This window comes from Indicator indicator (assembly GCF_027791375.1).
Source record: "Indicator indicator isolate 239-I01 chromosome Z unlocalized genomic scaffold, UM_Iind_1.1 iindZ_random_scaffold_50, whole genome shotgun sequence".
NCBI classification, from domain to species: Eukaryota; Metazoa; Chordata; class Aves; order Piciformes; family Indicatoridae; genus Indicator; species Indicator indicator.
This window is the reverse complement of record NW_026539140.1, coordinates 242,300-258,000: the sequence shown is the minus strand read 5'-3', so window position 1 is coordinate 258,000 and position 15,701 is coordinate 242,300. Positions and strand designations below refer to the sequence as shown.

General features: G+C 38.0%; 1 protein-coding gene across 1 annotated transcript in view; it reads left to right on the top strand.

Annotated features, from left to right (window-relative positions):
- Window positions 1–15,701, top strand: part of CNTNAP3 (contactin associated protein family member 3) — a 330,271-nt gene that overhangs the window by 187,817 nt on the left and 126,753 nt on the right. The window contains exon 4 of the mRNA XM_054398343.1: window positions 14,853–15,000. Within this exon, the coding sequence (XP_054254318.1) occupies window positions 14,853–15,000 (148 nt within the window). The remainder of the gene's footprint in view (window positions 1–14,852; window positions 15,001–15,701) is intronic.

Sequence of the window (15,701 nt, the reverse complement as noted above, 5' to 3'; positions counted from 1 at the left end):
ATAATTATGTACTGGGAAATAATAAATAAGAGTTAAAATAATAATTTTTTAAGAGGCTTAACAAACCTGTGCTGTACCCAGATGTGTTAAGGCAAGGGCTCCCTCCAATGGCAACAAGTTACTTCACATGCAATTTATTGATACATATGGATGAATGAAACAGAAAATAAACTATTTTGAAGGTAGTTGTCAAAAGGGTAGTTGTCTGTCATATTTTACATTAAGAATTTTTAATGCATACATCAGACTCTACATTGTGACATCATGACTACGAAGTATTTTTTCATTTCACATCTGCTGAACAGGAAAAAAAAACCCAAACAAAAACAACCAATGAAAAAAATAAATCCACAGAACTGTTTTTATTAAACTAAACACATTTCCAAAGCAGCATGGCTAATTGGTGATAGACCTCTGCTGCCTAGCAATAGCTATTCCATACACACCACTGTAATGCCATCAAGTAAATGGGATATCCAGCTGGTACTGTTGCAGAAAGAAACAAAACCCACAAACTTTTGTTGTTAGTTTGTAACTCTTCCTATTCTGTATTAATATGAAAGCAAGTTATTTTTGTTCTCAGAATCAAAACAAAAATAATTCAGATAACGGAAGAACAAAACAGCAGAGACAGAAAAAAAAAAACTTCTGGTACTGGTTGATTCACAAAATTCAGCTGGTGCCCTTGATGAATTACCTGGTAAGTGTGGTCATGTATCCTGCTTCTGGAGATATTCTTTTATGTGAAAGTATGCTGCTATTCCACTCAAGAATGAAAGGCAACAAAGAAAGAAACATGATGGTGAATAAAGCACTGGCTCAGTGAGAAGAAATACCAGAAACAGGCAGACTGAGCAAAGAGTTTATTTCAGTGTACTGTTTCTGACTGACACTGATGGAAAGCTGTAAGAATGGTAAAAGAATTTAGTGAATGTTCAGTATGTATCATTTCTAAACTAGCTGTAATTCATAGCTTACTATTTCCTAGGAAGAGAAATTGTGAAAGATGGTAGAAGAAGATGATGTATCCACAATGGAACACACCAGAAAATCCATTCCACAGTTTTATGATCAAGACTGAAATAAAAATCTGATGAGGGAAGATAGGCCCAACGTTTTTACAGAAGGAAAACAAAAAAAATGGGCAAAGAAAAAAAGAGAAGAAAGGACTGAAAAAGGAACATCTCACATGGTCAAACATGATCTTAATATTCAGAAACTGAGAGAAGCCTATAACTCTGAGGGGAGGCTTGTGTGCAAAGTTCATGGTGCACTATATTACATCGTGTTGAAGATGCTGACAACCTTAGTCCCCACATCAATGAGTAGGTGGACCTGAACTTCTGAGCCTCACAGCATTTCCACTGGGATTCAGACTGATGTCACATGATGAACTCTGTACTTTTGCCTCCCACTGTCTGTCTCAGAAAGAGGTAACATAAAAATGTCATTTTATAACATGAAACAAAATAGTTGAGTTTAGAAAGGACCTCTGCAAGTTTACTCTAACACCCCTGATTAAACATCGTTATCTCCATCTGGTTGTCCAGGAAGCTGTCCAGAGGGTTTTTGAAGGTCTCCATGAATAGAGTCCCCAGCCTCATATGACAACCTATTCCAGAATTTACAGCCATAAACATTAGAAAACTTAGTCTAACAACCCACAATTGTTATTTCACATACTCTGTTTAGGCATTCAGCTCTGTTCTCAGGTTTGATGCATTACTGTCAGAAAAACAGATGAAATTAAAAACCTGTCAATAAGTCACAGATGAGAAACTTTACATGAGATATATGGCACTAAATGTGGTATGTAGGCTGTCCATCTAATCACTGTGTCACTTTACTACTATGGAATAACATGCTCAAAATTCTTGGGATAATATTTTATTGATATGTTTCTTAGCATTACACAGGTGTGGTGATTAGGGATGGAGGAAGATGGGTATTAATTATTAAATATGACATATGAATTATGAAAATTATTGTTTATGAATTATTAAAATTATGAACATTCTATTAATCACCTTTATATATTGATTCTGATGCATGGTTGTAAAAATACGTCCATAACTGGTTAGTATATACAATTTGATTCAATTACAATATTTACAGAACTGATTTCTAATTAAGGGAACAAAAGGTGCACCTATGCTACTTGTCCACTAGATGGAGACTCGACAAGACGCTTGGCGGCTGTAGCTATGTACAGAGAGATATTCATAATGTTATATTGAGGCAAGTCAATCTGGAAATATCACACGGCTAGGCATGGGCACTTTGAATTGAATGTTACTGAATGTTGCACACATGAAAAGATACATTTTGTCTTTCTTTGTAGTGAGGCAAGTTGTTGGTTACACTGGCTTCTTGCTGTCTGTCTGGCTGCCTGCCTGAGGATGGTCCGTCTGGGCGGTGCCTTTCTTTTACCTTCTACCTCCATGGGTGGAGTGAGGCTTGCTTTCTCATCCCATGGGAGGAGTGACTTTCTGCCGGTCGGTGGTTTCCCATGGCAGTGTTGGAGCGGCTCCTTGAACAGAGGGTCGGCCCAGTAGGACCAGTCTGGAGAGTGGTCCTGTGCAATGGGGCCAGTTCCAGGAGGGTGGGTTTGACCACCTCTGATCCCAGAGACGGGTTTGGGGAAGGGGTACAGTGAAGCGGTGCTTCTCCCTTGGCTCAGCTTGAGCTGACAATGCTGAATCTCTCGGCGACTGCTTCCCATTTAAGGTGACAATGCAGTCTTTGGCTTGATGTCAGTGGAGAGGATGTCTTTCTCTCTCTTTCTCTCAGGAAATCCGGGGTTACTTTACCCTGACGGCTCACGGCTGTGGTGTGGCTACGGTGGACAGCTCCTCTTATCTCCTGCGAACAGTGGGGGTCACACAAGATGTGTAGCTGCTGGATTAGCTGCTTATGGCTTGCAGCAGTTCTGGATTGCCAGGCTTGGGCTAGTCCCTCCCCTTCTGGGCTAAAGCTTACCCTCGGGGTTCTCATTCCTCTCGACTGGGCTTATGATGGCAGCTTTCTGTAGCTCAAGCAAAGGGATCATCCTATTTGCTGGTTCCTGGAGCAGCTCGGGAGTTGGCTTCTTTCCATATTGAAGAGGCCTCTAGTATGCTCGCATGTGGGAGTGAGAAGACATACAGCTTACGCAGTGTGAGCTTAAGTAGCGAGAGAAAGCAAAAGGAGACAGCAAGTTGGTAAACAAGTGGGCAATACTTATAGATTTCTCGAGGCTGGATCTGGCCAATGGGCACAGTTGTCAACAACCTGTTTCAACTTATAGAAAGGGTGAAGCTAGAATTATGCTCTTAGCTGTTAAGAGCATGAGCATGCCATGCGATGGGTGCATGCAGTTGTTTACCCCTTAGGAGACAGGTTGGTGCCTGGGCCTTTGTCCTCCTCTCTGGAAAGGACGGTAAAAGGGGGGACTTACCAGAACATGTTGGGACAAGTTTGCTGGTATTTGGGGGCATAATTCTGGGCATATGGTGCCTTCACCACAACAGGATCATGGGATGTTAGGGAGCGGAACGAACCTCCAGAGAGCGAGTCCAATCCCCCTGACAGAGCAGGACCATAGAATCTAGTGCAGGTCACATCGGAATGCATCCAGATGGGTCTTGAAAATCTCCAGATGAGACTCCACAACCTCTCTGGGTAGCTCGTTCCAGTGATCTGTGAACAAGTGACAAAGTTCCTCCTCATGTTGAGGTGGAACCTCCTGTGTTGTAGTTTATATCCCTTGCCTTTTGTCCTGTCATAGAGTGAAACTGAGAAGAGTCTGTCCTCTCCTTCTTGACACCCAGCCCTCAGATATTTATAAACATTTATTAAATTCCCTCTCAGTCTTCTCTTCTCCAGACTAAAAAGCCCCAGGTCTCTCAGCCTCGACTCATAGTGCACGTACTCCAGTCCCTTAATCATCCATGTAGCCCTCCACTGGACTCTCTCGAGTAGATCCCTATCCCTCTTGAACTGGGGAGCCCAAAAATCAGACTCAATATTCCAGGTGAGGTCTCACCAGGCAGAGTAAAGGGGGAGGAGAACTAACCAAGTCTAGTATTACTAGACTTGGTTTACAGTGTAAAGAAATGAGATTGACAGAAGACCTAATGTGGAGAGTTTACAGAGATGCTTTCAACTTATAAAAAGTAGTTTGTAAATTTCACCTTCTGCTTATATTGAAGCTTGTGATACTCACCTTTTTAATGGAAGTTAGAGACAACAGTCATCCTACTTCCACATTACCATTATCAAAGACAAATTGCAGAGTTTTAAGTCTAGGACACTGGAGATATATTTTTATAGAGAGATTTGACTACCTCTAGATAATATAATAATACCTATTTCAATATATATATTATTATGCTACATACAATATAATAATAGCTATTTAACACTGTTGAACATTTAATCCATTTGTTTCTAAATTTTGCTGTTGGAAAATTGGTGATAATGACAGCTTTTCTCAAGTGCTTTGACTTTTATATGGGTCTCATTAACGTTATTCATTGTCATTTTCTTGCTTCTTTTTGTTTTTTTTTTTTTTCAAATGAGTTTTCAAATGTTTTTAGTTTAGGCTGTTTCAGCTACGTGTCTTCAGTGAGTATTATAAGTAAAACATAATTCACTGCTTAAATATAAATATCTAAGTAACCTTTTCAAGAAGAATATTATTAGAAAACTATAGAAGTAGAATGAAAAACAATTTGTCATCAAATATCATTGAGTTACTATCTGAAGGTATCTCATGGCTTGCTGATTCCATTATTTTATTTGATATTTAAACAATCTGACTTGATATTGTTTTGATGTTTATCTTCCCTTTAGCTTTCAAGTGAAAGACAGATACATTTTTTAAGACTTTGGGAACAAGCTAATTTGAAACGATGCTCAAAAATCTTCAAGAGAAACCGCCTCTCTTTACGAATTTGTAGAGATATGAGAGTAGTTCATGCATGTCATAGAGGAATTCCACTGGTCATACCAACTTCTTGATGACCATTTTAGTTTTATGATCTATCATTTGCATCCTTCAGTGCCTGATGTCTTTTATGCTGCGAATTGCAGGAACTTCTGCTGTTTAAAAGCTGGAGAACACCAGAATACTTCTATGGTGATTCGATTTGTCATTATTAACCAAAAAAGTCCCCAACAGCCAACCAACCAAAGAAACTCCAGGCAAAAAACCAAACAACAACAAAACAAAATAAACCAAACCAAAACCTGGGAAACGAAAAAAAGCAGTAACAGCAACAAAAATGCCAAGAAATTCTGCTTAAAGAAGCATGAATAGGCATATAACAGGACCATGTAACAGGACTTGGCTATGAGGTAGGTAATGTAAACATGAATAAAAGGAGGCTTGAGTTTTAAATCCAAGCAGAAATACCAGTTGACAGCAAAGAGGATTAGATCATGGATGCACTGGTCAACCCACCTGTTTAATGGAGTAAAGCATTCCCCCTAATGTGCTACCATAAATACTAAAAGATACTACAGGTGGAAACTGGTAACCTTGTTCTCATGTGACTTAGAGAATTGTTTTGGAATACAGAATAATTTGCAATAGTTAGCTATATGTACTATCAAGTTTTATTTTTTCAAAAGATATCTGCTCTCTTCCTGCGTTTCATCTTGGTAAATGATAGTAATTCACCTTGGGGTGTTCTACAATGAACAGAGGCAGAGTTTAGTGACCTCTTATGAAGGGAATTGTGCAATATAAGGGAACTGTACATGAAATCTTTAATTAAATAATTTCCTTCTTTACACTTGTAGCTCATTATGTATAAAACTACCAACAATGCAGTTGCAAAATAGTGTTTTGAAATATTCTGAAAGGCATCAGTCTGGCTTTGTGATCTGAGATTTTAGTAATACTCAGAGATGTGTGGTATTGAAAATAAGAAATTTGAATTCCTCTTGGTAAGTGAAATAATTTTTTATAAGGAAAAACAGTGTTTTCAGTTGTAACAGCTGTAAGATTCTAACTCGGAACTCTTGATGTAAAAGTATCTTAATGACAAATTCTATAGTGCAAGGAATTAAGAGATATTTAAAATACGATGTTGAACAGTATTCCTTAAAATATTTTGAATTAACTGTGAAAACCCTATGTGAAAAAAATATAATTATAGATGATGCAGTCTTTGAAATTTCTTCTTTCAGAGGATTTTTAAAATTATTTTTGTTTGGTTTTCATTTTCCAATAACTGTCTTCAAATTTGGTTGTACACTGAGAATCACATTGCTCAAATTTGTAATATCAATGAAATCAGTATACTGCAAACATTTGAAATTTTCTAAGCAAGTATACTAAAAATACCTACTAATAAAAAAATGTAACAAATAAGAAATATGAATGGACTCAAACTTCCATGTAACTGTTATGGGTTTAAGAACTATAAGGGAAAAAAAAAAAAAGAGCCCTCCAGAAGGAACAGGTAGTCCAGGAAGTGGACCGGAAGGCATAATCTTCGTTATTCACTCCCATAATCCTTCATTTCTGTCTGTGTTGCCCCTTTTTGTCTTTCTCCCTGCTCCTGGCATGGACCCTTATCTCTTGTAATATGAGGGAGGTTTGTGGCCTTCTGTGGCCTTGGCAAAGCTAATTTTTAGCTACCACATGTTGGGCCTAGTTGGGGGGGAAGTAGGGAAGAATGGGGGGCATTAAGGTTTGATGTTTGGCTTGGTATGGGATGGGGAGAGTTTGGGAAGGTTCAGGCCTAGCGAGGTTTTGGTAAGCCCAGGACAAAGAACACGGCCAAAGCTGAATATGAAATTTGTGTATTTTGTATGATTGTGAATAGTATTTCCTTTTAACTTTCCAATTCTGTGTGTTTATTGCTTTTAATTTACTCCTTTGGGAAGGGGTAAAATATCTTCTGTCTGGTCAGCATAAGACAGTAACTAAGAAGATTATATCTTAAAGAAACCATTGAATGAATGGGAAAACATAATATTATGTGCATGACATCAGTGTATCTGATGCTAATTAGCCATGATTGTATCATGGCAGTGATCTTAAGATCTCTCTACTGTTTTGCCTGAAAATTGTCTTATTTCAATAGCTGGTCAGAGGTTTTTCTTTTGACCATCGCATTAGACAGATGACATGGGCAACTTGAAGATGATTTAAACACATTGAAATTTACCAGGTGTAGTATATGTCTGTGGAAATAATGGAAGATATTACAGGCAGTGGACTTTAACTTGAAAAAGATTTTATGATGGTTTCCTAGCCAGGTGTTTCCTATCTTGTCTGTATTATTCATGTTGTCATTAATATACACAATCTTCTTTACAATATAGGCTGTGGTCAGTAAGATTTATACACATGTGGAATTGATGTGTATTTTTGTCAATTTAAGATTACTCTAATTCAACTATATCTTAAAAGAATTCAAAGAGAAGACCTGCTTAAAAATATAGCAAATAACATGGTACAGAGTCTTCACTAAGATGCCACTACTAATATTTTATAGCAAATAGACTTGTAAGTTTTTGCAGACATAATTGCTTATGACTAATATAGCCCTAACAATCTCTGAATATTTTATCTACAAAATCATCATGTCCGAGCCATAATTCCAATCTGGAAATCAAGTAAAGGAATCAGTAATTTAGTACAGTGCTTCCTGGTCAAAGTGAAAGACTTTCCTACTAATTTTTTCACTTTAACCAAACAGTTCACATTTATTTAACTTCAAAACTGACTTCAAAAGACTAGCAATAACTTTGCATAGTAGTAATATAATGAGAAGGAGGAGTCTGAATGTCTGGGTTCTCAGGCATTGAACATTTTCTTGACATTGCTGTTAATTGTACTATGTGCTGCGTTAACTTGAATATACACTCCTTTTATTGCTGAGGTGTAAACAGTTAACTATATGAACTTGAATACAGTTTAGAAGTTATGGGTGAAAATATTTAATTTTGAATTTTCTTAGTTCTCAGATGAGCTCAAGATGGGTTAATACTAAATCATTGTTAAAGTAGTTTGAATGATTGTCTAAGGGCAGTAAATTGCCAGTAGAGTACTGGAATTTCCACTCCCTTCCTGATGACCCTCCAGTTTTGGCATGTGTCATAAGCAGAAAGACTTGTACAGGTAGCTTGACTTGACAGTGGTTCCAACACATAACCATAATCACACAACAGCAGCCAGTATTTTATGGGAAAACAGTTACATCATTCTGATTTTGTCAACCCTTTTTGATGATTTTGGCAGCACAACTCATAAAATACATAATGAAACACAGCCTTCACCATCAAGCTTCCTTTTCTGAAAAAAAAATTATTCAAGAGTCTTATTCCTGTTCTTGGCATTTGTAATCAGAACAGAACAGGTCAAACCAAACCAGTGGCTTAACCTCTCTAATTTCCTAACACAGAAGTGAGGGAAAAGTAACACACAAACACAAAATTAATTGAGACACACACAAAAAAAAAAAAAAAAAAAAGAAAAAGAATATAAGAATAGATTTTACTGAGCAAAATCAGATAAACATAATACAAAACACATGGTTACCTTAGACTATTTGCAGGAAAACCATGGCACAAAGCAGAAATGAGCAGAAGCAAGACAGCCAAAAGATCAAGCCAGGAAGCTACTCCCAATCATGGAGAGGGGAATTAGGGATGGAGGATGGTGATTATTAATTATGAATTATGAAAATATGAATTATGAGAATTATTATTTATTATTATTATGAATATTCTATCAATATTTTTATATATATTGATTCGGATGCACGATTGTAATAATATAGACCATAACTGATTTAGTATTTACAATTATACCCAATTATAATATTTACAGTCAATTTCTAATTAAGGGAACGAAAAGGTGCAGTTCAGCCCCTTGTCCACTAGATGGAGACTCGACAAGACGCTTGCAGCTGCTAGCTATGTATAGAGATATTTATGTTATCACAAAGCAAGTTAAGCTGGAAATATCACACGGCTAAGCACATGCGCTTTGAATAAAAAGTTGCCTAATGTTGTACACATGAAAGATACATTCTGTCTTTCTGCGTGGCAAGTTGCCGGGTCACACTGGCTGCTTGCTGCTTATCTGCCTGGGGCTTTCATACCTGAGCGGCTACTTTCTTTTTCCCTCCCGGGCCTTAGGGGGTGGGGGGTGGGGGGCAAGGTTTGCTTTCTCCTCCCGTGGTCTGCGGGAAGGGGTGGTTTGGCTTCTTTGTCCTCACGCGGTCTGCGGAGAGGGGCTGGCTCCCTGACAGGAGGATCGGCTCAGCATGGCCGGGTCCTTTCGGTGGTTGGCTACGTGCAATTGAGGGCGGCGGGGCCGGGTCAGGTGACGGTTTCCCGGTAGACGGGTTTCGGTGATGGAGTGCAGTGAAGCAATGCTTCCCCCTCGGCTCGGCTCGAGCTGTGAGCTGACTGCCGATTCTCTCGGCGACTGCCGATTCTCTCGGCAACTACTTTCCATTTAAATTATAATGGTACAGTCATTGCCTTTGACTTCAATGGACAGGCCATCTTTTGCTCTCTCTTTCCCTCAGGGAAATCCCGGGTGGTTCGCCCTGGTATGTGCTGCAGAGCGGCTACAGTGGGCGGCTCCTTTTCTCTCCCGTGGACAGTGGAGGCTGTGCAAGATGTGTTTCTGCTTATGGCTGCTTATGGCTGCTTAATTAGCTTGCAGCATTTCTGGATTGCCAGGCTTGGGCTAGTCTTTCCCCTTTTACAGGTTTTAGATTACCCTCTCTCGGGGCTTCCTCAGTCCTTTCGATTTGGCTTGATTTCACCCTCTCTCGGACGTATGATGCTGATGCTCTATCAGGAAAGGGGTCTCCTTTGCAGGTTCCTTGAGTGTCTCAGTGGGCAGGCTTCTGTATTCGCAGAGGCTTCCAGTATGCTTGCGTGTGAGAAGACTTACAGCGGATGCATCGCGAGTTGCATAACAAGTGAAAGCAAAAGGGGAGAGCAACATAGTAACAAATGGAGCAGTACTTATAGATTCTCGAGGCTGGAGCTAGCCAATGGGCACACTTGCCAACAACCTGCTTCCACCTATAGAAAAGGTGAAGCTAGAATTATGCCCTTAGATGGACAGAGCATAGGCATGCCATTGAGATGGGTGCCTGCAGCTGTTTACCCCTTAGGAGACAGGCTGGCACCTGAGCCTTTTGTCCTCCTCTCCTGAAAGGAGGGTGGAACAGGGGACTTACCAGAATATGTTGGGACAAGTTAGCTGGTATCTGGGGGCATAATTCTGGGCATGTAATGCCTTCACTACACTCCCCCATCCCTCTTTGTCCCACCACCATCCCAGCAGAAAATAAAACCAGCACTCAAGAACCCACAACTCTGAACCCAGAAGCAGCAACCACAACAGGAAGGCTCCCACATTAGAATCTGAACTTCAAGCCCCATAGTACTTTTCTCCAACCAGTAATTTAATTTTACAAAGCTGTCATGACTCCAGCATGGTATGAATAACAGCAACAGGTTCAACTCATTCCATGACATTCTCCACCCCTTGTTCTATACCATCTGCATCATGCCTTGCAGCAGTCAACATTGAACAATGTGCATCATGCATCAGTCACTGTCCATTCTCACTCAAAATGAGATCACTTTGCAGTACACAGAGGACTGCTCACTGCAGATGCTCTGAAGTTCAGCTTTGTTCCAGTACATTCTGGATCAGTCCATGACCAGTCCAAATCATGGGGCTGTGCTTCCATCCCTGGATCAGTTGAGTCCAGTGAGTCCTTCTGCCCCTCCAAGTGAAAAACTGTGGTTTGCATTCTGGTGCTTGGCTTCCAACACATGCAGGAGTGGAGATCTCTCTGTCAAATCAGAAATACAGACAAGTTCCACCTCTTCAACCAGACATAGTTCCATAAACCTAGCTGTCCCTCTTCTCCATCTGGTTGGAGACAGGGGCCCTCTAATTCTGGCTGGAATCACCTGCATCTTGTGAAAATGTTTTAGAAATCTCTTCAGGAGGATTAGAAGCAGTATCATCTTACCTGGTTTCTTTGGGTGATTTTCCATTGGAAACTGAAGCAGCATTCCTCAGGGAAGAATTCCCCTGTAATTCGTATGCTCATGCAGCCAGAACCTGAAATGGGTTTTCTGTCCCACTTCCACAAGTCCTTCCCATTGTCACGCAAGTGAAACCACAGGGTATGCCATAGTGTGTACCTCCCAGATTCTCTCCCTCGGACAGGGGAGCACCTGCTCCTCATGCCTGAAACATGGGATCATACAGATAGGGAGTAGAACATGTTCATCTTGAGTTGATGGATCTCCCAGGACAGTTCTTCACAGCTGAAACACAGTCCTGGGAAGAGGAGAAGAGCTTTTCTCCCTCACATTGCTGAGGCCTTCTGTCTGCTTCATTCACTGCTTCTCCTTGGCCATCGTCCAAACCCAGAGATAAAAGGTGGGCAATCAGCCCTGGCTCTGTCTCTCGTTATCTCCCATTTCATTATCTCAATACCTTTGTCTCTTGCCAAAAATCTGACTTAATTAAGACAGTAGCTTTGTGTGCCCCATGTTGGGTGCCAGAAAAATGCAATTATTTGAATCAGAACAAAAGGGTCAAACCAAACTAGTATTTTCCCAACACAGAAGAGAGGGAAAAGTAACACACAAACACTTGGGATTGAGTAAAAAAAAAAAAAAAAACAACAACAAACAAACCCAGAACCAAAACAAACATTCAAGAACCTGGAACCAGAAGCAGCAACCACAACAGGAAGCCTCCCATGTTACAATCTGAACTTCAAGCCCCATAATACTTTTCTCCTGCTGTGTCTGCAGCATGGTATGAATAACAGCAGCAGATTCAACTCAATGCATGACAACATTAAAATGAAATTAAAATTTGCATGTGACTGTACTTATTTAACATATTTCATATGAAACAACATTTGTAATAAATACAATATTTATTATAATAAGTACACAATATATGCAAAAACATTGTGTATACTTTTTAGTCCTACAGTGTGTTTTCCAGTGTACAGGTATCTACAGTATATTATAAAATAAAAGCTTAATTCATAAATAAACACAATCTGTTACAGGTGATCTAATTTCAAGCTCAATATACACAGTGCATGAGTCATACACATCTTTACCTGTGTTGGAGTTTTTGACTGACTGAAAAAGCTTTGGACCTGATGGTGATCTTATCCCTGTTCTGAAAGACATTTTTCTTTCTAGATAAAGGATGGAAGGGAAAAAGAACTTCTTTTTTACTTTATCTTGAAGCAAGCTTACCTTCAAAATTGTTTGGAGCTTGGAGATGCATTTTCTCTAACACTGTTTAGAGTGCATATGTGATTTTTGAAGCCATAATGAACTGAAAATTCTCTCTTCAAAACAGGGTTAGAATAACGTGAGGTAAAGAAACAACAGAGTAAGAAACTGAGTAGGACCATTAAAACAAGTTTGAATGTAGGCCCTCTTTTCAGGCTTCAGTTCAGATCAGGGTGTTTGTCCTTTGTGGAATAAACTAGACTGTGAAGAGCTATCTGCTTAGATGTCTTTGCTGCTCAGTGCTCCTGCTTCCTTGTAAGACTAAGCTGCAGTGTAACGTTTCCGTGTTTTGAAGCCATCATTCATTAAGAAAATGTATTCCTTCATGATATTTAAAATGCAGTATAACACAGCATCTCTAAGAACATCAACTTAGATTCAGTGGACAGTTATATTCAAATGGATACTTTACAGCCCTATTAATATTTATGGGAACTATGCTTATTATGCACAACACGTTAACTGAGGGTCATACTGAGTCCTTTTTAACCATCAGATGCCTGTGTATGTTTTGAGGAGACTGTATAATCTAGAATAATGGCATGTTTCCTTACACTGAAGTTGTCAGGAGTGGGAGGAAGGAAGCTCATTATCTGGTTATAGTCATTCTGTGTTGAAATGATTGCTGGATTGAACCATGAAACAGCAATTTTATTCTACTGCAATGGCAAGAGTCTATGTGTCATGTTGAACATACTTCTTATCTAAAAAACCTACAAACTACTTTCATAAGGTTTGGGTATGCCATTACTACTTGTAAACCCAAGGAGAAGCTGTGAGATTGCCTTCTTTTTCTCATGAAAAGGATTAAAACTGAAAAATTTCTCAAACTATGTATTTTAACATTTTGAGTGTTGAAATCAAGTGGTAAAGACCCATTTAATACTCCTTTTGATAGATTTTAAAATATATTCATCTTAGATAAAATCTGTGCAGAATAATAGCTTACAATATTGTTTACAAACTGACCATTCCAAATTATTTAAGGAGTAGTTTTAGTTACTTTTGAAAAAATTAAATTAAGTTAAATCAAGTTTAAAAAAAAGTTAAATCAATCCCCATATTTAGAACACATGGCTAAGTATACCTTGCAGTAAAAAAAGAACAAAAAAACCCCACCAAAAACCAATGTGCATTCTGTACTCAAAACTTAACAACTGATTTTTATGATGTAGCTGCCTCTGAAAATTATTTGGGAAAAAAATACTCAAATCTTAATTCATTTGCTTACAATAATTGAACTTTTGGGTTCTGGGTTCTGGTTCAGTCAATAAACTAATTATTTCTTTCATTGGAAGCTCTCTTTGTTACAAACTGAAAGTAAAGATTTCAAGGGACAGGAGATCTGGAAGGATTTTATTCTCCAAATAGTACTCCCTCTCAAGTGTTTGTTTCAGCATGTTTCCACCTTCACCCACTGTGATTGTGACATGATAAAGCACGAAGCTGAAAGTGATCTGTATGTTCACAGTCACTAACCCTCATTGCTTTCTAGCTTAATAGGTTAGCTGTAATAAAACCATTCAATATTTTTTCTCTTTTTTTTTCTTTTTTTTCCCCTTATTTTTCTCTCCAACCCAGTGTTCTCAGATCAGAATTTATTAAAATTTTGCTAATACCTGAGAGGCAACGGTTAGGAGCTGCACTGAATGTAATAAGCTTACTTCTGCTTCAAAAATTTATGGAAACAGAAGACGCAGGCCTAAAGCTGATGGTTTCTGTATAGTTAACTTGTGTCTATAAAATCAAATTCAGAAATCAGGATCAGAAAGTAACACCATCTTTAGCATGCTAAAGTTCATAACTACAGCTCTTCATTTTGTTTTTCTAAATTTTTCTTTAATTTTTAAATGTTTCTTTATATTTCATTCATGTTACAAAAAAAAAGAAAAGTAATTTTATCAGTTTAATACTATCAAAACTCACTTTTTATTATAAAATTTTATTTTTTAAACTGTTTTCTGGGTAAAAGAAGTGAAATTTAGAAGGGGTTTTTTGGTTTTTTTTTTCTTTTTTTCATTAGAACACTGACTTATTTATTTTTTTTTTAATGCTCTGAATTCTTTAGTTAGAAATCAGAGTCTTTCAACACCATGATCTGTTAGTATATGAACCTGGATTCATCATACTACCTATCTAAACTAGGTTTGCAATTAAACTTATCAAGCATTTTGATAAGAGGAAATCATAGAGCTCACTCTGTCACCGTATGAAAAATTAGATAGTACAATACACTGAGATCCCAGACTCACATATTTTGGGAAAAGAACATTTAGTTTGGAAACTTTTCATTTACTGATTTTTTTGAAAGTATGAGATCTTTCAATGTGTGTCATGTCTGGACTACATATAAAGATGAGTTAACTTAATCCAGAAGAATTATCAAGATCTACTTGGCGGTTGTTCCTATAGAATTCATTGACAATCACATTTTATTCCCGTGCTCAACTGTTTTCCAGATAAAGTTTTAAATTAAAAGATCAACAACACTTCCTTATATTTCAGTATTCAGTATGGGTGTGGCTGATCTTGTTTTCGTTTTCTTCTAGGCCTTTTCTGGAAACACAAATGCCGACAGTGTCGTATACTATAAGCTTCAGCATGCCATTAAAGCAAGATTTCTCCGTTTTGTGCCTTTGGACTGGAATCCAAATGGCAGAATTGGAATGCGCATCGAAGTGTATGGATGCACATATAGTAAGTCTTTTGCTAAATCAGATAAATGAAATGACTGTTCGTTGGGTTTTGCTACCTATTTTATACTTCAAAGTAAATTTCTAAGGTTAAATTTAATCCTGGACAAAACTGATTCAATACGTTTATGCACAGTCTTAACTAGTTCTGTGTCTTGTAATAATATTCAATGATTATTTTTCAGTTCTTTCAGTGTTGGAAGGAATGATATAGACATAATTCAGTAACTGTGAAAGTCTTTTTTTGATAGTCTTAAAAACTGCACCTTAATATGATGTGCTTTCTACCTGAAGAGAAAGTGTGTCAAATTCTGTGTTAAGTATACATGGTTTAAGCCAATAAGAGTGCAATTAGAATGACCCACAGATACAGAGTTGAAAATTACTTTAAAGTTGTTATTTATCTAAGAGGTACATTTTAAAAAAATAGTGTCATTAATAAAACATTAATAACTGCTGTAAGAATTTGGAAGACAAACGGATAAGTATTATCTCTGTACTGGACTGATGAACTACGTAAACCTTCCTGTTACCTTCTTGTTGCAGTTCTGCATCCTTGGACATTTGAAAAAACATTCTTTTTAACAAGTTGTTTACTGCTTTTTATTTTTCACATCTTTTCTTTTTGAGGGAGTAGAATTTATTTTAGGAAACCTCTTTAATTGCTTATTTTAAGTGCTTTCATGTGTTGGGGTTATTTTAGGA